General features: G+C 33.9%; 2 protein-coding genes, 1 long non-coding RNA gene and 2 other non-coding genes across 7 annotated transcripts; 1 reads left to right on the top strand and 4 right to left on the bottom strand.

Moving 5' to 3' along the window:
* Window positions 1-350: 350 nt before the first annotated feature.
* Window positions 351-4,620, top strand: LOC112788876 (serine/threonine-protein kinase-like protein ACR4). 2 transcript variants are annotated; one of them, XM_025830538.3, is made up of 3 exons: window positions 351-2,893; window positions 3,165-3,564; window positions 3,874-4,620. In XM_025830538.3, the coding sequence occupies exons 1-3, from the start codon at window positions 1,067-1,069 to the stop codon at window positions 4,428-4,430; spliced, it is 2,784 nt and encodes a 927-aa protein (XP_025686323.1). In that variant the 5' UTR covers window positions 351-1,066; the 3' UTR covers window positions 4,431-4,620. The 2 variants fall into 2 exon arrangements, with proteins under 2 accessions (XP_025686323.1, XP_025686324.2); XM_025830539.3 differs by having other exon boundaries at window positions 388-2,893; window positions 3,180-3,564.
* A 62-nt stretch (window positions 4,621-4,682) lies between these two features.
* Window positions 4,683-4,754, bottom strand: TRNAT-UGU (transfer RNA threonine (anticodon UGU)). Its single transcript has one exon. It is a non-coding gene; the product is annotated as a tRNA-Thr (tRNA).
* Window positions 4,755-5,959: 1,205 nt separating this feature from the next.
* TRNAT-UGU (transfer RNA threonine (anticodon UGU)) lies at window positions 5,960-6,031 on the bottom strand. The gene has a single exon. It is a non-coding gene; the product is annotated as a tRNA-Thr (tRNA).
* Window positions 6,032-7,863: 1,832 nt separating this feature from the next.
* Window positions 7,864-9,723, bottom strand: LOC140183687 (uncharacterized). The gene is made up of 2 exons (XR_011879459.1): window positions 9,417-9,723; window positions 7,864-8,550 (listed from the first exon to the last, which is right to left on the bottom strand). It is a non-coding gene; the product is annotated as an uncharacterized lncRNA (long non-coding RNA).
* Window positions 9,724-10,936: 1,213 nt separating this feature from the next.
* LOC112788875 (eIF-2-alpha kinase GCN2) lies at window positions 10,937-24,815 on the bottom strand. 2 transcript variants are annotated; one of them, XR_011879458.1, is made up of 29 exons: window positions 24,526-24,815; window positions 24,325-24,393; window positions 23,970-24,029; window positions 23,705-23,810; window positions 22,883-22,987; window positions 22,156-22,545; window positions 21,890-22,018; window positions 21,727-21,810; window positions 21,534-21,620; window positions 21,336-21,444; window positions 20,270-20,381; window positions 19,934-19,988; window positions 19,494-19,669; window positions 18,521-18,705; window positions 16,969-17,117; window positions 16,599-16,848; window positions 15,525-15,804; window positions 15,318-15,411; window positions 14,864-14,944; window positions 14,546-14,602; window positions 14,096-14,227; window positions 13,935-14,018; window positions 13,708-13,816; window positions 13,482-13,601; window positions 12,863-12,970; window positions 12,287-12,372; window positions 12,050-12,152; window positions 11,842-11,964; window positions 10,937-11,472 (listed from the first exon to the last, which is right to left on the bottom strand). XR_011879458.1 is itself a non-coding variant. In XM_025830534.3 (29 exons), the coding sequence occupies exons 1-29, from the start codon at window positions 24,663-24,665 to the stop codon at window positions 11,362-11,364; spliced, it is 3,711 nt and encodes a 1,236-aa protein (XP_025686319.1). In that variant the 5' UTR covers window positions 24,666-24,815; the 3' UTR covers window positions 10,937-11,361. The 2 variants fall into 2 exon arrangements, 1 of the variants encoding a protein (XP_025686319.1); XM_025830534.3 differs by having other exon boundaries at window positions 13,482-13,618.
* Between the last annotated feature and the right edge of the window lie 451 nt (window positions 24,816-25,266).

The following is a 25,266-nucleotide window of genomic DNA, read 5'->3' as shown; positions in this document are numbered from 1 at the left end:
TATATATCCTGAACACATATTTTAAAAATACTATAAAAAATTTTACTAAAAATTATTGAAAAAATAATATTTTTATATTTTTAATACATTAGATATATCAACAATTTTAAAAAATTTTATTATTATACTTTTTAAATATAACCTTAAAACACAATATATCAATGTTTTTTCCAAAACCATATAAGTAGATGAATAGAAAGAAAGAAAGAAAGAGAGAGAGAATGGTAAGTGGTGTATTATGGCACTATATTTTGGGCATGAAAAGGTCATTTTTGCATTTATGTTTGACAATAAATGTGTTCACCAACACTTTGCCCATAACGTACACAAGTAGCAGTTTTCTCTCATTTATTGCACCACCGTCTCTCTCTCACTCTCTTTACCCTTCTTCAACAACAATCCATCCATCTTCTACTTCCCTTTGATGATCAACTTCAACTTCAACTGCCAATTGCTAAATACTTGCATTTTGAAGAAAAGGTTTCTGACTATTCTTAACAAAAATGTGAGTTCACACTTCATTAACTATATACTATATAGAGCTTTCTTCAAAGAACTCATCAAAGCATAGTTTCCACCAGTTAGTTAGTTGTTGATCTAGTGATGAGTTCAAATCAAAGTTCATTGAAGCAGCTAGCTCTAGCTATGGTTGCTTGTAAGCTTTTGAGATGGCAAGTTTATCTTTCTTCTTCTCACCAACTCATCAGCAATATGCAAGGTTTTACTTGCTTACCCTAATAAGCATTCATAGAAACAAAGTGGGCAGAAGAAAATCCACTACATTTCTTAGCTATTTGTTTTGTTTTGTGTTGCATCATGCATAGCTAGCTAGAAAGATGATAACTTGTGTTAAGAGAAAACTTCAGAATGAGAAGATCCATTGCTATTGTGTTTTCATGCATTTCTAGCTAGCTATACAAAGACATGGAGATTGTAGGAACAGAAGTTTGAGGTAATGGCAACAATATATAGCATTGTGGTGTTCTATGTTTATTTATTCACAATGCTGAGCAGTGAAGATTCTAGACTTTATTGTATATGATATTTGGATTGGGTGTGCATCATCATGGGGTTCTCAGTGAGAGACTTGTTAATCTATGGTTTGAACATGCAACTGTGGTTATTTTTTCATGTGATGGTTCTATCATACTTGTGGTCACAAGTTACAAGTCTTGGATCCATGTCTTCCATTGCAATATCTTATGGAGAACAAGGTTCAGTCTTTTGTGGCTTGAAGCTTGATGGGTCCCATACTGTTACCTGTTATGGATCCAACACAGCCATAATCTATGAAACACCATCACATTTCTCATTCATTGGTCTAACTGCTGGTGATGGCTTTATATGTGGACTTTTAATGGATTCAAACCAACCCTATTGTTGGGGTAGCAGTGGCTACATTGAAATGGGGGTGCCTCAACCAATGATCAAGGAAGCTGAATACATAGACATCAGTGCTGGTGATCACCATGTATGTGGATTGAGGAAGCCATTAACTGGAAGATTCAGGAACACTTCATTTGTTGATTGTTGGGGTTACAACATGACTAGGAACTATGTGTTTGATGGAATGTTTCAGTCAATTTCAGCAGGTTCTGGATTCAACTGTGGCCTTTTCTCTCAGAATAGGAGTGTGTTCTGCTGGGGTGATGAGACTAGTAGCAGGGTCATTACTTTGATTCCAGATGACAAAAGATTCCAGAGAATCTCAGCTGGTGGATACCATGTTTGTGGAATATTGGAAGGTGTGAAGAATTCAAGAGCTGTTTGTTGGGGAAGAAGCTTGGATATAGAAGAAGAAATCTCAGTTTCAGTGAAACAACATGCTGGTAGTTATGGTCAAGGTAATGTTGATTTGGCACCAAGTGATCCAATGCTATCTGTTGTTGGAGGAAAGTTTCACGCATGTGGAATCAAAAGCTATGATAGGGAAGTGATTTGTTGGGGATTCATCATCAAACCAAGCACACCACCACCAAGTGGAACCAAGGTGTTTGAGATTGCTGCTGGTGATTACTTCTCTTGTGGTGTTCTTGCTGAAAGATCTCTTATGCCTGTTTGCTGGGGTGTTGGTTTTCCAAAAACACTACCTTTGGCTGTTTCACCAGGAATGTGCAAGTCAAATCCATGTCCTCCTGGATTCTATGAGATTGATCTCCAAAAGGGTCTTTGCAAGTCAACAGATTCAAGAATTTGCATTCATTGCAGCAGTGGTGATTGTCCTTCTGAGATGTACCAGAAGAGTTCTTGTGGTGTGAATTCTGATAGAATATGTGAATATAATTGTTCTTCATGTTTTTCATCTAAGTGCTTATCAAATTGCTCATCTTCTAATTCTGAGAAGAAGAAAAATGATGATAAGTTTTGGGCTTTGCAGTTACCAGTTGTTATTGCTGAGATTGCTTTTGCAGTGTTCTTGGTTTGTATTGTGTCGTTGACTTCAGTTTTGTATGTTAGATACAAGCTAAGAGATTGTGAGTGTTCTTCAGTAAGGTCAAAGGTGAAGAAACTCAATGGTGGTTCTAACAGCAAGAGCAGGACAAATTTGGAGGAGTTCAAGATTAGGAGGGCTCAAATGTTCACCTATGAGGAGCTTGAAACTGCAACTAATGGATTTAAAGAAGAATCCATTGTTGGGAAAGGAAGCTTCTCTTGTGTGTTCAAGGGTGTTCTGAAAGATGGCACTGTTGTTGCTGTTAAGAGGGCCATAGTTTCCACAAACATGCAGAAGAATTCAAAGGAGTTTCACACAGAACTTGACTTGCTATCAAGGTTGAACCATGCACATTTGCTGAACCTATTAGGATATTGTGAAGAAGGAAACGAAAGGCTTCTTGTCTATGAGTTCATGGCCCATGGTTCCTTGCATCAACACCTTCATGGACCAAATAAGGTGCTGAAAACTATAATAACACAAATACTTCACTTTTTTGTGCTACATTTCCATGACTAATTAGACTATAGTAGTTTAGTTTTGAAAGATTTAAACGCTGACAATTTAACTTCAAAAGAACTAAATAAGCTAGTGTACCAAAGCTTCTGTTCTTTCGAGAATTAAATTTTCAGCATTCAATTTTTTTGTGGAGCTAAATTGGTAGTTTACTCTCTAATTTCTTAGAACAATTATCGTATTCAATACCTGTATTCGTATTAATGCAACATAGGTGTTAAAGGAGCAGCTAGATTGGATAAGGAGAGTAACAATTGCAGTCCAAGCAGCAAGAGGAATTGAGTACTTGCATGGATATGCATGTCCACCAGTGATTCACAGAGACATAAAATCATCAAACATTCTCATTGATGAAGAACACAATGCAAGAGTTGCTGATTTTGGCTTGTCATTGTTAGGCCCTGCAGACAGTGGTTCACCACTTGCTGAATTACCAGCTGGTACTCTTGGTTATCTTGATCCAGAGTACTATAGGCTTCACTACCTCACCACAAAATCTGATGTATATAGCTTTGGTGTTCTGTTATTGGAGATTCTAAGTGGTAGAAAAGCCATTGACATGCAATATGAAGAAGGGAACATTGTTGAATGGGCAGTGCCATTGATCAAGTCAGGTAAGTTATGATATATTTTAACTCTGCAAATTTATTTATACTTGTTATATATAATATATATTGAACCAACTTGGGTTAGTCAAGTAGTTAGCTCACTCGTTTGTTTAAAAAATTGTCAAGGATTTAAATTTTACCTTATATATACAGCAACCCATTAGTCAGCTGCAGACACGCAACAAATTAATGTTTGACTTGTCGGTTGGGATATACTGTGAAAATATACATATTGTTGTTCCCACATCATATTCTTTAGTAAAGTTGTCATATTTATTTGTATCCAATACTCATATCCTTATTGGTGCAACATAGGTGACATAGCTGCAATATTAGACCCAGTTTTGAAACCTCCTAGTGATCTTGAGGCCTTGAAAAGGATTGCAAATGTGGCATGCAAATGTGTGAGGATGAGAGGGAAAGAAAGACCTTCAATGGACAAAGTAACAACAGCATTGGAAAGAGGGTTAGCAATGCTAATGGGAAGTCCTTGCATTGAGCAACCAATTTTGCCAACTGAGGTTGTTTTGGGAAGCAATAGGTTGCACAAGAAATCATCACAAAGATCATCAAATAGATCAGCTTCTGAGACCACTGAGGTAGCAGAAACTGAGGATCAAAGGATTGAGTTCAGGGCACCATCATGGATAACATTCCCAAGTGTTACATCTTCTCAGAGGAGGAAGTCTTCAGTGTCAGATGCTGATGTTGAAGGAGGGAAGAACAACAACAATAACATTAGTAATAATGCAGAAGTGAATAAGAATTTGGGAAATGTTGTTGGTGTTGGTGGTGATGGTTTGAAGAGTCTTGAGGAAGAGATTGGACCTGCTTCTCCTAGAGAGAGGTTGTTCTTGCAACATAACTTCTAAGTTCTAACCAACCATATATATCTTCTTGGAGGAAACTTTTAATTTGGTTTCATTTCTTAGATGATCTTGTTCTTTGTATTTGTTTAGATACTTGTTGGGGAAGATGAAAATGTGTATGGAAAGAAAAATTGAGTTAATTTTGCTAGAGAACAAAGTGATTTTACCACTAATGTTTACTAAAGTTATATTATATGTTACATGTGTTTTGGATATTGAAGCTAACCGAAAAAAGCCAAGGTATAATCGAGAAAATGCCCTCACGCAGGATCGAACTACGGACCTTCAGTTTACAAGACTGACGCTCTACCACTGAGCTATAAGGGCTTGTTAATGTTTGAATTCTTAATTTATAATAATTATATTTTTATATGAATTTTAGAAGTACTCCCCACAAAAATAATGTTTTCTGTAAATTAAACATTGAATATATAAAGTAACATCTCTAACCAATTTTTGTCGGTTAAGTTCGTCGAAATTGATATGATACCAATCAATAACATAAAATTAAACAATATAGTAAGTAGTTCAAAAAGACTACAACAATAAATCTAAAACTTCATTTAAAAGTTTGAATTTGTATGCTGGAATTACTATAATTTTTTGTTTACAAAATTTGCTGAATTGTAGTTATCCCATGTTTAAGACATGTTAAATCATTTTGTAAAATCTTTGTAAAGTTAAAATAAATTAGATATTTAATTTTAGTAGTCTTATAACGTGGACATCTCTTTTTGTTTCTATTAATGAATATTTTAGTAAAAAAAAATAATTGCTTCATCTATTTATAATATTTATGTAGTATTCATATCGTAATTTATTTTCAAAAAATATAATATTAATTAAATTTTATTTACTGTTTTGAATTTTAATTCTTTATTTTTAAATTTGGATTAGATTGCTGAGTTCAATTAGGTTAATAAAGAAATTGTTACATATTTGACAAAATATGGTTGAATTTAAATATCAATTACAGAACAATCAATAAAAAAAATTATTGATGAGTTGTAAAAATCAATAGCAAATTGAATAGTTAAAACATTAAATAAATTGATAAAAATATTTTTTTAATGACAAATTTATTGTTTAAATTATATTATTTTACAAGTATGAAAGGCTAAAAGCACTTGTCATGCACAAAAGCATTTGAATTTACATTCATGTTATTTATAATTTTTGTTAAAAAAATATATGCATAAAAAGATAAAATCAATTGTGTTACATATCTTATTAATTTGTTTTAAAAAAACTAATAAAAAATAGAAGAATTAGTATTTTTTTTTTCACAATGTACATCTTTTGTCATGACAAAGTTTTACAAAATTTTTATTTTAAATATTTGATGCATATACTCATATGCATGACAAAGTAGGTTAGGTTAAAAAATAGAAGAATTAGTATTTTTTTTTCACACTTTTAAAAAGAGAAGTTTAATAAAAAAAAATATTAATATAATTTTTTCAATAACAAATTTTTTATTAAAATATATTATTTTGCATGCAAATTTTTCTTTTAATATCTAATTAAGAAAATGCCCTCACGCAGGATCGAACTACGGACCTTCAGTTTACAAGACTGACGCTCTACCACTGAGCTATAAGGGCTCGTTGACATTCAAGTCCTTACTTATCAACTGTATAGCAAATCTAAAAGATTTTTCATACAGAAATAAGTTTGTTAGAACTTTAGAGTCCTCAACTATGATATGATCCAGTGTTCTTTTGTGAAAAAGTATTAAAGAGCTCGCTAGACAATGTATTGGATGGAAGTTGATTCATCAGTAACCACTAACCAGTGAATTTAGATCCTCTAAAGTTTGAATTTCACTTTAGAGAATAAAATGTGATCTTCTATTCTTGAATAATTTTTCTTTCATATTTATTCTTGGTCTCACCTATGAAATAAATGGTGAAAGATCACATTTTACTCTCTAAAATAAAATTCAAACTTTAGAGGATCTAAATTCCTAACTAGTAGGGAGATAAATGGTTCATTTTTCAAGAATTTTTCGTTGAACTTAAAGTTTTACTTTTTAGAGAAAAATAAAATTCTGCATTTAGATAAACTGATAAACTATTTGAGAAACATATTTGATACGTATGTCATTTAAGTAAACCAACTTGTTTTTTCCCTTCGGGTGTTTTTTTGCAGAATGAATTTTACATAGCTTTATGTCATGACCAACTAAACAAGACACAATAATAATTATAAACAATATGAACAATAGAGTAAAAAAAATAAAATTATAAATTAGATTATTAATTAATTATTTTTAATTTTAAATTTTAAAATTTAAAAAATAAGAATTAACAATTAAATTAAAGTTTAATTATTCTGCATGTCCCTATAATTTTATCAAATTTTCAATTAGGTCTCTATACTTTTTTTTTCTTTTCAATTGGGTCCTTATACGTGAATTTTTTTTTTTGCAATCAAATTCCTGTTAACGTTTAACGTTAAAAAAAACGTTAGTGAGTTGTGAAATGACTTATTTACCCTTTTTTCTCCCCTGTGTCTGAGTTATTTGAGGTTTCTCTTCTCCGTTTTTCATTTTCAATTTTCATCTTTCCTAAATTTATGGCTCAAAGTTAAGGAATCTCATTTATTCTCTCTTCGGGAAGCTGCGTTTCCAGGAGCTCCAACCTGAAGGAAAGAAGACACCTATGTTTCTGTGGAGAGGCAATAACTATCCACCGTTCCTCAGCCGTTTCTGACCATGGTAGGAGGTATGTTACTTGTGGGAAGATACCAAAATACAACTTTTTTGAGTGGATTGAGGTTGATGACGGTGCAAAGAATGGATGGCCAAAAGAAAAGGAAAGGCGAGTTCACTGTTTTTGTGGTGATACTCTGAGTCTTCAAATTTCAGGAACAACAAAAAATCCTAATAAAAGATTTATTTCTTCCCCTAACAGAAGATGCAAATTTTTTGAGCGGGTTGATAAAGTTGGTGCAAGAAGTAACGTGTCTGCTGCTACTGTTAGAGTTGTTGGAACACAAAATTCTGCTAAGTTGGAGGGTGAAATGTGGAAATTGGATGAACAAAAAAGAAAGATAGAGAGACTAAGCGTGGAGATGGAGAGATTAATTGTTGAAAACAGATAAAATAGATGCTTGTGTGGGTAGATTATGTAATGAGTTCAATATTCTCCAAGAATAAGTTGGGAGATTAGATGACAATATGAAAATTCAATGTAAAATGCAATATATGTTATTTATGATTTTGCTAGTCTTAATAATTGGAATGTGGTTTGCAAGATTTTAGAGTTATCTGTGCTATGAAATTCTATGTAAGAGGTTCTATGGCTTCAATCCAATTAAAGCTAATTATGTTTAGTTTGAATGAATTTTTTATTTTGATGTATTTTGTGTGTGTATAACAATAAAATGATAGTTGGGAAGAAAATCTATAGTTGACATTATACAACAACTTACAGAAAAAAATGGCTAGATAATATGCCACATATATTTTCATTAAATAAGTGTTCCTATATCCCTTACTTACACAAAATATCACAGCATAAGTGATCATATATGCCACATACCTAGTCCAAAATAAAGGTCTAAGAAGTACAACAATTAAAAGTGATCCAACTTAATTTCAAAATATCAAAATAGTGGTCATATCCACATAATAAACAATAGCCACAAAGACATAATTGAAAACAAAATATACTATATAATAGCAACCCCAACAACCCTAACTATAAATTTAATCATACTTCAGTCATCACTTAGGTCTATATGTAGAGTAGGCACCCCTTTTTGCTTCCTCACTCCTAACTTTAGCCGTCCATTTCTCCTCACACCAAACACCTTTGTCTTGGGTAAAGGTTGAGAAGATATTCTAGGTGGTTGCTGAGAATTTGCACTTGCCACAACTAGGGGAGGCTGGGAGGCTGGCCCTTCAAGAAGTAAGGCTTGTTGTGAGGTGGTTGTGGTTGGAGCCATTGCACCTGTAGTTGGAACCTGAGAAGCTGAAGTTGCAAGTATTGGAAAGTGGTTGAATAGAGGCAGCAACAGCAGGTGTGGTGGGTAGCTGTTGTGAAGATGCAGGTGTGGTGGGAAGTAGTTGTGAAGATGCAGCTCTACTCCTTCCTCTACTCCTTTCCCTGCCCTATCACTACATTAATAAAAAAAGAAACAGAATCCATTTAAAATAGCATCATCACAGCAACAGCAACCAACAATTAAGAATAAACAAAATTTATCATCCAATGCCATATTTTTAAAAATCTACTCCTATGCTTGCTTTTTTTTATATATTATTTTTCAACTATAGTAGATTCATTCAAGCATATAATTAAAATTTTTTTATCATAATAGAAGTCATCTCAATTCAGCATACATCCAGAACATGGAAAAGAAGTAAAATAATAATTGTGAAATCATCAACACAATTTATTATTTAAACATGAAAACTATCATTGCTTTTCCAAGCAATGATACAAGATGAATCATCCAATGAAAAAAAAAACAAACAAAAAATAAAATCCCAAAAAATAGATATATAGATATTAGATACCAATACTCTCAAATTAGAGCTTAGGCAGCATATTAGCATTACTTTTAATGAGCATATAATTCACTTTGACCAAACACTAATATGAACACACAATTCACGCGCACACACTTCACTTCAAATTCAATACTTCATCATGATCATGACTTTGGAGAGCATGATATATATGGTCAAACTGGTAATGCTTATATATTTAAAAAAGAACCATCAAATTATGCATCTTAGAGTAACACTCCAAATTAATTAACGCTGTTAAAAGAAACAAAACTAAACTATTTCAAATCATTAAATCAAAACAATCCTATACATAAATATTGATATTGTAAACCCTAAATAAACCATTAAATCAAAACAATTCAGAAATCAATTCAACAAATACATAATCAACCAATGCCATAATTTTAAAGAAATAAAATTAGCATAAATATCAAATTTTAAAACTGAAAAAAAGAGACTTTTTTTGTTACTTATTTGCAGACAGTTCGAGTGCAGGGAGAAGGAGTAAAGGCACAACGCGGGGACGGGAGGCCAGGCGCTACGAGGCTCGGCACGGTGCGGTGCAGTGACGCCAGGCGAGGGGCTTCACCGAGAGGGACGGCGACGCCTTGGACGGACAAGTGCAGAGGGAAGGAGGCGACGAACAGCACACTACCATGCGTTCATTGCAGTTGATGCCAGACATGGACGCCGCCGACGGACCGATGCAGAAGACGTAAGAGACACAGGAGACGAGAGCAACTTAGGGTTTTGTTTTTCTTTGGGAAGAAATGTGAGGGGTGCTTTTGGTATTTGGGAAAAATTCATATTAGTTCAGCTGGCCACTCCAGCTAAATGAGAGGAATATTCTTTTTTTACCAAGAATATTCTGTTATGTTAAGCGTTATGTGACGGCAGGGACTTAATTGAAAAAAAAAATTAAGATACAAGGACCTAATTGAAAAGAAAAAAAAATATAAGGACCTAATTGAAAATTCGGTGAAACTATAGGGACCCGCAGAGTAATTAAACCTTAAACCAAATCACCATTGATACTGTTGCTCTCAATATCACGCTAACTTCTCATTTTTTGTTTGCAAACTCCGATCGGCAACTTGTTTGCTACCGCAGACTCACCCTGGCGCCGTTGCCGAAGCATCTCTTCATCCTGCTTGCGCTCCGTAGCAACCTCAAATCGCGCTGCAGCAACCCCGTGCATCTTCCTTCCCGCTGCCCTGCCACCGGCCGTGCAGACCCTGCCCCCACCTTTACCGTCGCAGCTCACGACCACTGCCGACAACAACTACCACCTCGACGCCAACGCATTGTTCAAAGCCATGTAGAATCTCCATTCTGTTCTCTTGCCTCCCACAGCCTCGACCGCAAGATTTCATGGCGGTTCTCGCTTCTTCCTTCCCTTCTTCTGCCACCTTTGTCGATGTTTATTTTTCATGTAAATAAGATGTTTATTCTTAATACAAATAGGATGTTTGTTCTTAATACAGCACTCGAAGTTGGTAACGACAAACGATAACGGCACTAAGGAGGGAGTTTGGATTAGAAGAACGATAACGGCACTAGGGAGGGAGTTTAGATTAGAAGAGAGTGTAATTAAGTAAAAGAGAATGGATGGTTAAAATTTCTAATGATAAGGTTAAAAGAATTTTTTTTAACTTGAATTGGGATATTTTTTTTAATCCTCAGTAGACTAAAAAATCAGCCAATTATTCACATTATTCAGATTTCTCATTATTTGCCTAGAAAAAAAATATTTATGTACTAGAAACTGTTACTTTCATTATCTTTTCAAACTTCACCTTTGTCAATTTACCATCCAATCCATGACTATAAATCAATCTTCTCACTATCTAATCCAAGTTCTTTGTGTTTTCTTTTTCAAAATTATATACACTAGTCGTTGAGCTTTAATTATAAGAATCTCACTATAATGTAATTTTATAGCTCGCTCATCCAAATGGGTTAAAAATTAAGACGATAAAACAAAAGAAAAGAAAAGAAGCTACAATGATTAGATGTATAATACTTACGACATGTTACAAGATAAACACACAGGAAATAGCTCCTTAATGGCTACAGTATCCAGCTCTATGAATTAAAACCATCCATATACTATTTACACATTTACAAAATCACAACTATGCACAGAAAAGCCTAAAACAAAACTCTCTTAGGCCCAAAATTTTTTTAAAAAAAATAGAAGAAAAATAGAAAGTAAAAGAAGAAAGATGACAATCAGATAAACCTGCAAAACCGGTATATGTACGTATTCCTCAACATTTGTGTGAAAAAAAAAGAAGGCATCCGCTGATAATCTTGTCAGAGTCTACTGTGTTATGTTGGAACTTGGAAAGGCCATCGAATCTATCATCTATTTATGTATGAAGGAGATGTTGTTGAGCTTCTAAAAACGTCATATTAAAACCAAATGGAAGGGTTTCTGAATTGTGTTGCCATAGCATCTGACAGAAACTTGACTAGATTTTCTCTCTCAACATTTTTCTCCCTCTTATATTCAAGGTGTCGAACCTGGAGGCAATTGAAATCCCTTAATAACAGTATCGTATAATCACATTCCAGTAAGATTCTCAGGTTCATGAGCAATAAACTTAGGACAAGATTGCTTTTCTTATCCCAAGATTGTTCCTCATGAACACTAGCGACTACAAATAAACAATCCAATCATTGCTAAACTTATAATTGCTTAAAGAAAATTTTGGAACAGAGATTCTAAGAAAAAACCACAAGTGATAACCAGCTGAACTAACAAGTAGCACCTAGAAAATGCTTGGATCAAAATATTTGCCTGGATTTATTTGCGGGAATGTGATATAAATGTAGATCCTTATCTGGGTGAGTCCAAAACTCGGAATGGGATTGGAGAACATTACAAATTACCTTAACAGAACCTGTCTGTGAGACACCTGCATCCGTTATGATGACGAGACATTTGATATCATGCTCATTAGCATACTCATACTGCTCTGTAAGACTTGGATCGGGGATGGGAACAAATCCAGCCTGAAAACATGAAGAGCAAGTGAGCAGAGGCTTGAGTTATAACACTAAATTATATGGATATCAAAATCATTTCAAAAATCTCGACCTTAAAATTCTCTTCCCATAATTCAGCAACTAGTTCCATCCGCTCCATCAAAAGACCACCTCCTCCTCTTGAACAGACAAGAACACTGGTGCTGGCTTCATTTCTGAAACAGTCGAGAAGATTTGCAAAAACAAAATGCCTAACTGAGAAGACAATAACTTAGTGCTGGAGGCAAGGACTGTATCAAAAGTTAAAATAATAATAATTAAAAAAAAAAAGTATGAGTAGGACACCAACCTAAGGGGCTTAAAATCCACAGGACAATTCTGAATTATTGTCTCTAATGCAAGGCTACTCCCTACACCACTGGGGGGATTTCCTTTCTGACCAACAAAGAAGACAAGCAATTAGTAACAGTATAAAATCTAGTACCTCAGAGAAAAAGAAGCATTATGTTTGTCTAGGACAGCAATAAGGAGGAAACAAAAACCACTGTAACAGGTATATATATACAATTGAAACATGTAAGATAATCAATGTGGACAGTTAATCATTACTCACGGAAAAGATTAGCATCACAGGCGAACCTGACTTATCTAGATTAAGGTAAGAGAGAGCAATAGAAAAAAGATTTGTGTGTATTCAAATTGTATAGAATGATACAATATAAAACAGTATTTATATGTGTTAAGAAAATCGAAATAATAAAAACATAATATCTTATAATAAATATTCAGATATGCTAAATAGTTCTAATAAAAGTCAATTGATCCTAATATATTCTAACATATATAAAGTCAGAGACAAAGAAGTATGCAGATACATTCCATGAAAATGGTAATAAGAAGAAATAAATGTGTATGCATAACCTACATAGTTGTGACTGCATAACTGATGAAGCAAATAGTCATAACGACCACCAACAGCTAGCAAGGCACCATCAGAGAGGGATCCAGGATTGTTCTCCTTCCTTAAGTACACCTGCCAGGAATAAGTTAACTTCATGAGAATGAACAACATACACTTCTAGCTTGTATCAATGTATGTGTATTTGATATGCAATTCCAAGAAATCATCACCCTGAAACTTTTTATCACAAAAACTCATGCACGAAATTTCCAGTAAGCACCAAGCAGGGGCACATATATAGTTGGTGACCGAAAAAATATGTTTAGTAAACTGGTATGCTCTAGTTCAATCAATCTTATTTCACATAAAGCAATGAATAGATAATCTCTTTAAACCTTTTAATCAGCAGCCAAACAAGTTTAACTCAATAACTTGGTATTAGTGTCAGAATTAATTCTCCTGTATGTTGAAGTGAAGCTTTATAGAATTGTTCATTCCAAAAGTATTGGGAAAACTAGACAGAACAGCATGGAAGAGTAAAAGATGTATAAACAGAGAAAGAAAGACAATGAAAGGCTTTGTAGGATTTAAATAAACCCAATGTGAGATTAATATGTCTATAAAAAAGACGACTCTAGGTTACCTGAAAAAATAAATCTCTATGATAACTTTCAGTTGGTGGCATCAATGCATCAATATAGACGTTTTGGTCAATCTTCCAAATTCTCAAGAGACTGAAGAGTTCAGACAATTCATCAAGTGCCTTGCATGTGCGTTTATCTGCATTAGTTTATTATTTTCTAATAACCATGACGTTCCTTCTATTATGCGTAGACATATATTCTGATACAACTGTAAGAATAGTATACCAGATCGAAGAGCTCCTCTTAATCTAGGAAGTGCCTGATTTGCAGAATCACAGAACCTTAAACCAACTGTCTGCAGTCTGTTTACAGTAGCTTCTGCTAATTTTAGTTCCTGTAAAAGCATTTGATGATACTAATAAATCTATCTGATGAATCTTTTCCTTATGCACTACTATGACCACAACAATAGCTATTACAGACAAACAACATTTCTAAATAAATTTTCTCACCTGCAAAAGCTGCCGCCTTATCACTCCCCATTTTGATTTCCTTTTTGAAGATTGTGGACGCAAAGAACCCATCATGGAAAGAATCTTCAGAAAATTAAAACCGTCATACTAGATATTATGCACTTAATAATGCCAATGTCATGATTGTGCAACCAACATACCTCTGCAACTTTAAGCCTGTGTTCTACTTTGACTCCAACCCACGACCAAATTGCATCCAGTAACTCACCATGGTTTAGATGAATGTCACATGAATCTGCATGGAAAAAGCAAGTGACTATGTCCCTTGTCACCTGTAATAAAATTGGTAAAACTGGCAAATTAAATACCGATTAATGATCAGCTTCATAAGACACAATTCCAAAAGATTTAAGAGACGCAGAATGAAATAAATCATAGGTTGAGTAGTGAAGATTTTATCCCTCCATATTGCATTTTAAGAACAATACTTTTACTTATGTACCATGCTAATAAAGTCAATTACTTGTCCTTCTATTGCCAGAACCAGTTCGTTTCATGTATAACTCTAACTACCAGCTGTTATAAAGCCAGATCCCAGATAACTATTCATAGCAAAATTCAGAACTTAATGCTAAGGTAGAAAACATCACCTTTATGACCTCTGCCTCTGTCAATGCTGAGGTACCACCAATAATGTCAAAATCTCCCTGTGAGAAATGATTTCATAATGAAGGGTCATAAGATGCATTGAAATGATAGAGTAGACTTTCAAGAAAAGCATTGCAGAAGCTCCAAACAGATTATTCAATGAATACAGGGTAAAAATACTCAAGACCATTTACATTTTTCTCCCACCAAATACCAGCTATGGATAATTTTATTTATCATTCATATTGTTCTTTGTTCCCTCGGATCAATTCAAAGACAAGAAAGAATAAAAGCACTGGAAAAATTCACTAGAATAGTACCTGAAGGTAGCGATTTGGTGACGAATGTCCAACTGCTCTTCTGTATACACTTGATATCTCATATCTTTTGAATGAAGATTTCTACACACAATGTAGAATTATGTATCAAATTTTATCCTCATGGCTTGCTGCACTGACAAAGTCATACCATCTACTAAGAATAGTTCAGAATATCCTTTTTCATCAAAGAGAATTGAAGGATCATGCGATAGTTTTTTTTTCCCAAATGTTCTATTTGAAGAGCATCATTTGTACATTCCAAGGCACAAAGAAGTTAAAGACTATACATCCATATGTATAAAATATTAAAATCATAACTAAACCTAGAATTCTGTTTTTCAATGAAACCATTATTATAATAACAATTTTATATACAATTGATGTCAAATATTAACATGATGAATATAATTGAGGAATAAAGAAATAAATAAAATCAAGCTGATATATGCAATACCTGATTTGATATGATCCAATTCACAAAAGGCAAGCGCAGCTCATGGCAAAGTTCGAGCATGTCTCCTCCATGGGTCAGAAGTTTAACTGCATTTCTACTCCAAAAAACAAAACAAAACCAGAAATCTTTCGTCTAGTTTGTCAAGGTCATGAAGCATTATGTCAAATATGTAAACAAAAGCAAAGAATTTGAGTTTCAAATACTGACCTGTTAAACTGTGGACAATCATCCAACAATCGCATTGTTAATACTTCTAGATGCTTTGCACAATGCTGTCTGAAAATTTCCCTGCTCACATCTACAACATAATCTCGAACCTCAGTTTCAAGATCTGTGTACTGAATAGATGAAGAACTATCTCCAACTGTCCCCAAGCTTCCAGCTTGATGAATATGTTTTGAAGTTAACATCTCTTGGTCAAAGATGGCATTTACAACTTTGTCATATATGCTTGTATCCTCTGATTTCTTCATTGTTCGGAGGATATCTGAAAAAGACAATTATCACTTATTCAAGATACCATGGCATTTAGATTCTCATTATTACCGCTAGTCATCAAGGCTGATTGTTCCTGAATTTATACTCCTTGTCAGTCTGACAAAAAAGTTTTATCTTCACAAAACATAATCGAATACCCATCAAGACAGTGAAATATGTACCTTGCTGAGATATCTTTAAAAACAATAGTCACTAGACTAGGAAGACTTCATACATATTTTTGTATCTAGCACTTCCTCATGCGAAAGCCTATGGTTTTCCCCAAGGCTCTGACAGGATGTTATAGTCTAGCTTTTCTAAAAGTTCAAGCCATTAGATGAAGAGTCATGAAGTTTTATACCTAACATATTACATATCATACACTAGTGCTGATGAAAACATGTAAATATGTTATACCGTGACAACAATATTTTACAAAGAAGTTCTCACCAAATTGGAATTCAACACCTTCCAATAATTATGATTATAATCATAAATTGCTAGATGCATGTGATTTTTAAGTTATTAACTTCCCTAAGAAAAGTTTTGGACCACTTGTGAACTTCTGAAACACATTAAGTTCATGAGTTACACAATGTCGGGGAGAAATTACAGTTCACATGTGATTCATGAGTTGTGATTAATCAATTTTTCAGTGGTTTCTTCTGATAGCCATATTTATGCAAATAATTAACCTCAGATAAGTTGATAAGATAATGCTTCCTTTAAATGGATAATACAAGTACTATGTAGGTGCAATTCAACAACACAATATCAGAATGCAAAAAGGTCTTAATCACATACCATCCAACAATTCATATTCCATTCTGGGGGGAAAGGCATTATGTAGAAGCTCTGTGGCTGAAGGCCGATCAGAAGGACCTGGAGACATCAACTTTCGTACTATGGATTCCTGTTCTGGAAACTGAGCAACCCATGCCGGAGGAAGTTCTCCCTTCTGTTTCAGATCAGACAACACAATATGTCTCTCCATGGCTGTCCCAAATGGGTGCCAAAGCTCAAAGAAAACAACACCTAGGCTGTACATATCCGCCTGCAGCAAAAGTAAACCCAAGAATTACACAAAATGGTTTCAAACAGATTATATAGAACAGAGGTTATGAAAAAGTATAAAATAAATGGTCGGAATCATATAATGGTGAATCTTTTACACCTTCTCATCAATCTTAGGCCATCCTTGTTCAATTTCAGGAGCCGTATAGAAATAAGTCCCCACTTGTCCAGTGCCATCTGTAGAAACTCCAGGTGGATCAACTGGAAGGCTAAGATCATGATCAAGCTTGTCCAACTTCAAGAACTTGGCTGGGAAAGATTAGAGATTAAAATAATTAGTTTTGTCAAAAATAAGTTAAAAAATTAAATTAGCAATATAAAATTTGATACTGCATCCACAAATAACCATTTCCTTGGTAATATGAAAAGAACAAGCATTAACATCACTCAATCAGAATGCTTATATTATACTCCCTCCTCAAATTAACTTTAAAACCTATTTTTGGGTTCACTGAAAAATTGATATATTTGGACAAACTTTTATCTAAATACATGAAGTTTTCAATTAATAAAAAAAGTGGAATAGACATTTAATTTGAAAAAGAGGTAGTAATTTTACTAATATCATCAGTATCTGGCTTACACTCTAACAAAGAAACCACACTAAGATCTTAATGTTACTGAGCAGGCACATGGAACAAGAACCCAGCAAAATGCACATCCATTTGCAGGCATCCCAAACAAGATAAAAATAACTAAATATTTTATACTCATGCTCACAGTGAAGATCAAGAAAGTGAGAGAGTGGAAACAACTTCTGTTAAGGTAAAACAGGAAAGTAGAGGGAATATTAACATAGCAAAAAACAAAACAGAGGAGACAAAAACCATTTGAATACGCGAAAACAATAAAGCCTGCCAATTTGCTCAAAGGACAATAATTGAGAACCAAGTTTGACAAACCCCCTTTACTACACAAATGGAAGCCTACTTTTTGTCTCTTTGAAGGGGAAATAACCACCATCAAAGTATCAAACTATTATCAGTGAAGTTGAGCTAATTGGCATCCTTAACCCTTTTTACCATTGACCTCAAATGAAAATATAAATGCAATACATTGATGGACAAACTTTGAACAAGCAAAACAAATCACAAATACAACCAGAACACTTGGCAGCCAATAGATTGATAAGCTTTATCATATCCTCTGATAAATAGTTAAATACAACAGAACCTTTCATATCTAGTAAGCTATCTACTGAGTCAACAAGCTAGACGGGGTTGAATTATTATACAAAGAGAAAGTATGAATAAAATGAAAGGGTAAAGTATTATTTTGGTTCCCAACATTTGGGCCAAATTCTGATTTGGTCTCTAACGTTTCGAAAGTCCTATTTTAGTCCCAAAAAGTTTCAAACAAGTTCAATGTTGTCCCACAGTTAAATTTGACATGAACAATTAGCATATTTAAAAGCCAACGTTCGATTTCAGTATGTAAGTAAAATCGACCTATGAATGATCACTAATGTAAAAGTTTCCATTAATTATTCGAGTCAGATTTAACGGTGGGACAACACTGAATCTGTTCGAAACTTTTTGGGGTTAAAATAGGAGGTTTGAAACGTTAGAGATCAAATTAGGATTAGGCCCAAACGTGGGGAACCAAAATAGTACTTTACCCAAAATGAAAAGTTAATGGAATCAGGATCTTACCAAGACCAAAATCACCAATTTTAATATCATTGCGAGCATCAAAGAATATGTTATTTGGTGTCAAATCCCGATGAATTATTCCTTGTCCATGTATATGTGCCAAACCTTCCACTATTTGACGAAACAAATGCCATGCCAGCTCTTTGTCGAAATGATTATATGATTCAAACACCTGGTGAAGAGTCCTTTAAATCCGAGAACCCAACCCCAAACAAGAAAAAAACAGATGAATGACATATGGCGAATATAAATATGGGACAATTGGTTGTGTTTGTGCACATGTGCCTGCATGCATATACAGTATCCAAGGAGTTTCATCCACAATATTGATTGTTGATAGTAGTTTTCGAATTCAAATACATGAATAATTACAGAACAATATCAAAAGAAAATAAATAAAGAAAATTATGTGGATAAAGTTATCCAGAGAGGAATCCATTAATCTAAACAGAGTCAGGCAAGGCCAGAATTCAACTAATATTTTATTCATTTTCCTTGTTGAAAGATTGGATTGCTATACTTCATAGATAGCTGTTTTCTTCTGATTGCCTTTTTGCTCTTACAAAGAGGATCTCTTATCCTCCGTTTTTCTTACATTATCACTCTCATCCTTAATGATACTGCTATTCTTCTTTTATATATATATAAAACCAAACCATATTTACCATGTTCATGGTAACTATACATTCTATATGCCTGATCACAAGTAAATGCACCAAGGCTTGAAGACAAGAAGATAATTATAGAGAATTTAGAAGATAAGGTGAAAAAAAAAATAAACAGCAAAGAAGGAGAGAGAGAGAGAGAGAGAGAGAGAGAGAGAGAGAGAGAGAGAGAGAGAGAGCTAGACATTTTCAAATTATCTCTATTTAAAAGACATACACTACAATAGTAAAGTCCATGTTATTAAGCATTGTCCCATAAGTAAGTCTGCAGTCTGCTCATAAAGAATACAAATAACTGAAAATCTTACCTGGGACAGTACTCCATTTGTATATAAAGGTACGTTGATTCAAGCTGATTTTCATGCCCAAGGGCATTATTGGAGCTTGCAGCTTTATAGGTATAGCTGAAAGAAGAGCTCAGTGTAGTCCTTGAACTCCAAGCCGCATCGTTTTCAGAGTTTGCGATTCCGGTTTCAAACCATGCCTGGGAGTTTTGCATTGATCAGAATCATCATATGAGGACATAAATCTTATTTATTTATTTATTTATTTATTTATTTATTTATTTATTTATTTTGCATATCTACTCATGTACTCTTCGAGAAACTCTGTCCCTCTTCAATGCAAACAAAGAAGAACAAGGCATCCAGGATGGTCAATACAATAGAATACACAGTTAATGCAGAAGCAAAATGAGAAAGTTTCAGTAACCAAAAAATGGTGCATAGAAAAATAAGATGGCTTATACCTGATAATACCTAACGACATGTTGATGCTGCAAACGAGAAAGTGTGGCTACTTCTCTGGTTTTCTCGCATTACATTGATGGATAAACAAGTAAGAAGTGGTAAAAATAGAATAAAGTAAAAAGAGAATATACAAGGAAACAGAAAGAAAAGATAAGGACCACAACAAGAACAATAAAGCCTTATAACTCCATACTGAAATCAATTTGCTCCAACAAAAAAATAAATCGAGAACAAAGTGAATGGTTTCTTATTTATGCACCAAACTATAGACATTAATTACATAATTGCACACTAAAAAGTGATAGTTCGTTTCGCAAAGGTAACAACAAAATTACCTTAATATTCTTTCGGGCATGGTTTTGTCCTTAAGGCGAATCTTCTTTACAGCATACTGCCTTCCATCAAGCTTATTTTTGCACAGCACAACATGGCCAAAACCACCATGTCCTGTTTCAAATGCCAAGTAAAAACTCTTATACTCACTGAAATACTTCATCAAATACTTCTCAATACTGATGTATTATTTCAAAAGAAACAGCTAAACCATAACTAACTGAAATTTTGTTTATATTAAAATTAAAACAGGGAGAGGAGGGGGGGGGAGTAAATATATAAAAAAAGAAGAAAAAGAAAAAGAAAGTGCTACTTACACATTACTAAGAAAGTTGCAACCCAAATTTCAAATCACCCAAAAAAAGGAAAGAACAGCAAACAGGAATTAAGCAGGTAATGAAGAAATATAGAATCTGGCCTTCAACAATTTCCTAGTGTCTTCAGAGCAAGAAGGTCATGCAAAGTTTGATGAAGGTTCCATCTAACATATTTGAAAGCATAATTTCCAAATCAAACAAAATAAACAGGTGTTTGCCATTCCTTACATAAAGGAGCACAAATCCATATTACTAATAAACCTCCAGAGGTGGGCTTATCAATAGGCAGAGCAAAGATTGACCTGAGGTTTCTCTTCTATATCACTAGCTAAATGGAAGTTCATGGTGAGATCCAATTCCATGGGCTTTCTATGAGGATTTTAGCACAACAAGGAATGAATGATTAGCAAACAAACAGCAAATGAGAATTAGTGACAAAAACAACCTGCCTAATACCTATTCTGTTAAAAAAATTTATGGCATCAAAAATGTAACAGAGTGGAAAGATCACATCCAATACAAATTCTATATAGCGAAAAAGATAAAATTAGGAATGCTTCCAATATTTTCCAATTACCAAAATATCAATAACACAAAGGAGAAGAAATCAAAATCATCAACTAAAAATGAAATTATAGTACTTCAATATCATCATGGTATACACCTTAAAGAAAGACATTACAGAATTACAGAATCATATATCATATATAAACATATCAAATGCAAAAAGAAACTCATGAAACTCCTTTACCAAGAGGCCGTAGCTCCTCAAAATCATTCAGATATCGAGAACTATGGGGAATCGTATTTGAACCACCAAGATCAGAAGGTTTCCAAAACTGAGATATTCTGGTTGAAGCCTGGACAAAAACAAGCAAATAAAAGGATAATTAACAAGTTTAGTGGTGAGAAAGAGATGATCTAATCCACCCAGAAAGAGATTACTAACCACATGTTTCTGAAAAACATTATCAAATGTTTTGTTAAAAAGGGAGGGAGGTTTAGATGCCATATCACGAGCCCAATCAGAAAATATCTGGGAAGATAACACGAAAAATTAGGATCCCTTTGAAACGGACATCAGTTGAAAATTAAAATTAGTCTTTTCTATTTCGGTGAAGTGGCAATCTATATTTTGATACCCCAAAATTGTATAGCTCTTCTGCTACTTGTGGCAAAGAGTCAACCAGTGTTCCTTTAGAAGCACATAGACGAAGCAGGTGAACCTACTCAAAAGGAGTGAAGCTTAATCATTGCTTAGCAATTGTCTCGTGATTAAATCATAATGATAAACTTGACCTTTACCATTATAAGATCCTTTTCAACTGTTTGGGATGTTTGATGTTGAGAAGTGGCAGAAGAAAAAGATTCTGAAGACACACTTTCATACATTTGTTCGTCATCTTCTGGTGCATACTCAGCAAAGACAAAATCCTGAATATGCATCAATAGAAGATAAGCGGGTTAACATAATCAAATATCTTAAACAGATATAAGACAATAAAATACACAAAAAGCAAACAAACAGTACATAGATACTTAAAAGAAGCAAAATATATCATTTATATTACCTCTTTCTCACCTTCAATGTCATTCCCCACAAGATCGTCCACCAGATTTCCACTTGAACTAGTCAAGGATGTATTCTTATTGCCGTCTGCACTAACTTCTCCAACTGTATCTAATTTAGCAGGGAGCTCTTGCTTTATTAATGGTTTTTCCTTACTGTCAGATTTCTTTTCGCGGGCCTCAGAATCATATTTTGAGGTGTCTAACTTAGAGGGAGGAAGAGAAGAACTTTTTCCGGCAGTTTCATCCATTCCAATTTCCCAATTCCAAGACTCTCCATAACCACTGAAAAGGTCTATGAAACCATAAACAAAAGATATATTTTTGTTTGACGGTGCCATATCCTTGAGAAACAATTCTTCATTGCTTTCCTTAGTTGAGTGCAAAGGCTTCTACAGAAGGAGAACAAAAATATACGAACATCAGCTTAAGAAGCATAATAACTTGCCCTTTGAAATAGGTTATTAAAAACTACATGAAAGCATCAGCGAAATACCATCAACGATAAAAGATAATCAAGCATTTAGTAGTAATGAAGTAATGCTCCAATAAATATTCAAATAAAGGAAAATCATCATCAACAACAACAGCAGCATTGCCAATCTTATTGTTCTAATATCTAACAATGTTCTTTTTATGACAATTTTTTTATGCATTACAAGAAATGAATGAATAAAAATACTGAATAGTTATTATAGAGTAATACAAAATACAGAATGAAAAGCTCACAGATTCAGTTGGTTTAGCAATTGGCTCAATTCCAGACAGAAATTCTTGAGCAGCCTCAACCAAATTAAAGATCATTACTCGGCCCTCCCTAGCATTTAAAGTAGCCTGAAAAGGACAGTAAAAAAATACAAAGCAAAACATAAATACATTTAGTTCATCCAATGTAAACAACTTAGAGGCTCCAAGGGATGAATAGTAGTTCTCACAAAAATTATAATATCTTTATAAAGAGAGTGAGAAATGGACTCAACATAAAAAAGAAGCCATAAATATAACACAGAAGTGTATCCAATTAGACTAAGAAAGCAAATGACAAGATGACTGAAACATGTCTAGTAAACTCCTGGGTACCAAGAAAGATCAGTAATTACATTCAAAGAATTAAAAGATAGAGGAACACATGGAGAACTCAAAATAAGATCACATAGAAATATGCTTGGTTTAGTAACTTGTTCTTGCCATTCAGGTCTCAACTACCTCAATATTGAATCCTACCTCAATTTTCTTTAGATAATGTACAAATCATGTTTTTCAGAATCTTTTAATTCAATAATACATACTTGATACTTCTTCCACCTTGTGGCTCCCTTTCTACCAACTTGGGCATCATAAGACATGCTTGCTCTCAATTGCTCTCAGCATTGACACCAAGAAACAAAAAAACATCAAAGCTTTCTATTGCTAACCAATATTTCATCCTAGCCATAAATATTAACACAACACTACCTACAACACAATAAATGCACCAACGGTTAACGATTCAACAACAACATTGAAGTGTACGAGTAGAGACATATACCGAGGTATAAATTTGGATCATACCTGATCATGGAGGAGTGACAATAGTTTATCAGTGTCACTCTCTAATAAGCCATTCTCAGGAGTAATCTGCAGCTTGGGACACTTGAAGGGATACCCAGGTAAGCATCTATAAAGAGAAAGACACAGAAGGGCCAATTCAATATCAATTCACAATTAAAAAAATTAAAAAATAAACAAAAGCTATCTTAAATCCTGTTGAATGTCAAACCATTAACATCTACATATGAATTGACAACAAAGGTGCAAAAGAGTCAGAGTTTGATACCTGACGTGAAGAAGAGCAGAAACATCCAAGTCCTCATAACCCATGTCCTTAGAGTAAGGCCTAGTCAATTCCAAGCACAAACCAAACAACACATTTCAATAACTTACTTCACGTTCAAAACAGCTTAAAAATATTAAAATGCAATATTTCAATGAACACACGCTGCTAGTTACGAAACACGGCCCTCATCATCCAAATTCATAACCAAGGAAACGACATAAATTAGAATTTAACTTTCATGCATGCACCGAGTGTAAAAGAGTTTACAATCGTATATTGACATATCAACATATCAGCTAAAAATTAAACTAGTTAAAAAATCTAAACTGTCAGCGTCAAAATTAAACTCTATTACCTGATCTTAATAAGTATTTGAGGAGGTGAGCCAGGAAGAACCTTGCAATCTTCTTGGAAAATCGCACATCTAAAACAAAACAACAAACACCAATGCACCATAATAATAAGAATAGTCATGTAGAAACGTAAAACAAAAACCGCAACAATCAACAACGAATGCAGAAATTCCAAAATGAAGAGTTAGCATATGATTCATTACAGAGCAGTGATCTCTTCGGAGAGTTCAATATCATCGTTGGCGGATTGAGAAGTGTGATCTTTGGAAGGGGCTCTTCCCTTGCTCCTGCCGCCACCGCCGCCTCCGCCGCCGCGCTTCTTCTTCTTCGAGCTGTGTCCCATTCAATTCATTCAACTCACTCTGAATCTCTTTGAAGTTTGAAACTGATGCAGCAACTATAAGAATTAAGAAACACTCAGCGGAGCTAAACGCACCGTTTTAGAAAATCTAGCTAACCTCAGCTAAAAAATCAAATGAAAATGAAGTAAACTGAAAAGGATGCAAATGGCAGCACGTAATGAGGTGGCAAAGCGGGTTTGGGCGCCTAGACCCGCCCCCATAAACATAGCGGACCGCCCCGTTTCGCCAATTTAAATGGATTTAAAATGTTAGTCTGTTCTCCTTTATAGCGGATTGACAGGTTGACGAATTAATTTACTTGACTTTTTTTTTAAATAAAATTTATTAAAATTAACTAAAAATAAATAATTGAAAAATCAAATACAAATAAAAAATAGTCAAATTATAATATAAATTTTTTACTTTTTTAATTTTTAACTTTAATAAATTGTTCAAAATAATATTTGTCAATAGAATCATCTCTATTTTAAAAAATAAGTCACATAATTTGAGTATATATACGAAATTATAAAATAAAATAAATAAAGTTAATAACTAAAAGAAGAATAAAAACAAAAATTGAAAAAAATTATTTAAAAATTC

The sequence above is a fragment of the Arachis hypogaea genome, chromosome 3, assembly GCF_003086295.3.
Source record: "Arachis hypogaea cultivar Tifrunner chromosome 3, arahy.Tifrunner.gnm2.J5K5, whole genome shotgun sequence".
Taxonomy (NCBI): domain Eukaryota; kingdom Viridiplantae; phylum Streptophyta; class Magnoliopsida; order Fabales; family Fabaceae; genus Arachis; species Arachis hypogaea.
The sequence above is the reverse complement of the archived record's forward strand: the minus strand, read 5'-3'. Positions and strand labels throughout refer to the sequence as shown.

What these genes read in the sequence shown, in the direction of transcription:
- LOC112788876 (XM_025830538.3), top strand. Translation starts at nt 1,067, where the DNA reads ATGGGGTTCTCAGTGAGAGACTTGTTAATCTATGGTTTGAACATGCAA. An exon ending in ACCTTCATGGACCAAATAAG is followed by an intron (nt 2,894 to 3,164) that starts GTGCTGAAAACT and finishes AATGCAACATAG; the next exon opens with GTGTTAAAGGAGCAGCTAGA. An exon ending in AGTGCCATTGATCAAGTCAG is followed by an intron (nt 3,565 to 3,873) that starts GTAAGTTATGAT and finishes GGTGCAACATAG; the next exon opens with GTGACATAGCTGCAATATTA.
- LOC112788875 (XM_025830534.3), bottom strand. Translation starts at nt 24,665, where the DNA reads ATGGGACACAGCTCGAAGAAGAAGAAGCGCGGCGGCGGAGGCGGCGGT. An exon ending in TAAGGCGGCAGCTTTTGCAG is followed by an intron (nt 13,817 to 13,934) that starts GTGAGAAAATTT and finishes ATGCTTTTACAG; the next exon opens with GAACTAAAATTAGCAGAAGC. An exon ending in ATAGAGATTTATTTTTTCAG is followed by an intron (nt 12,971 to 13,481) that starts GTAACCTAGAGT and finishes TATTCCTGGCAG; the next exon opens with GTGTACTTAAGGAAGGAGAA.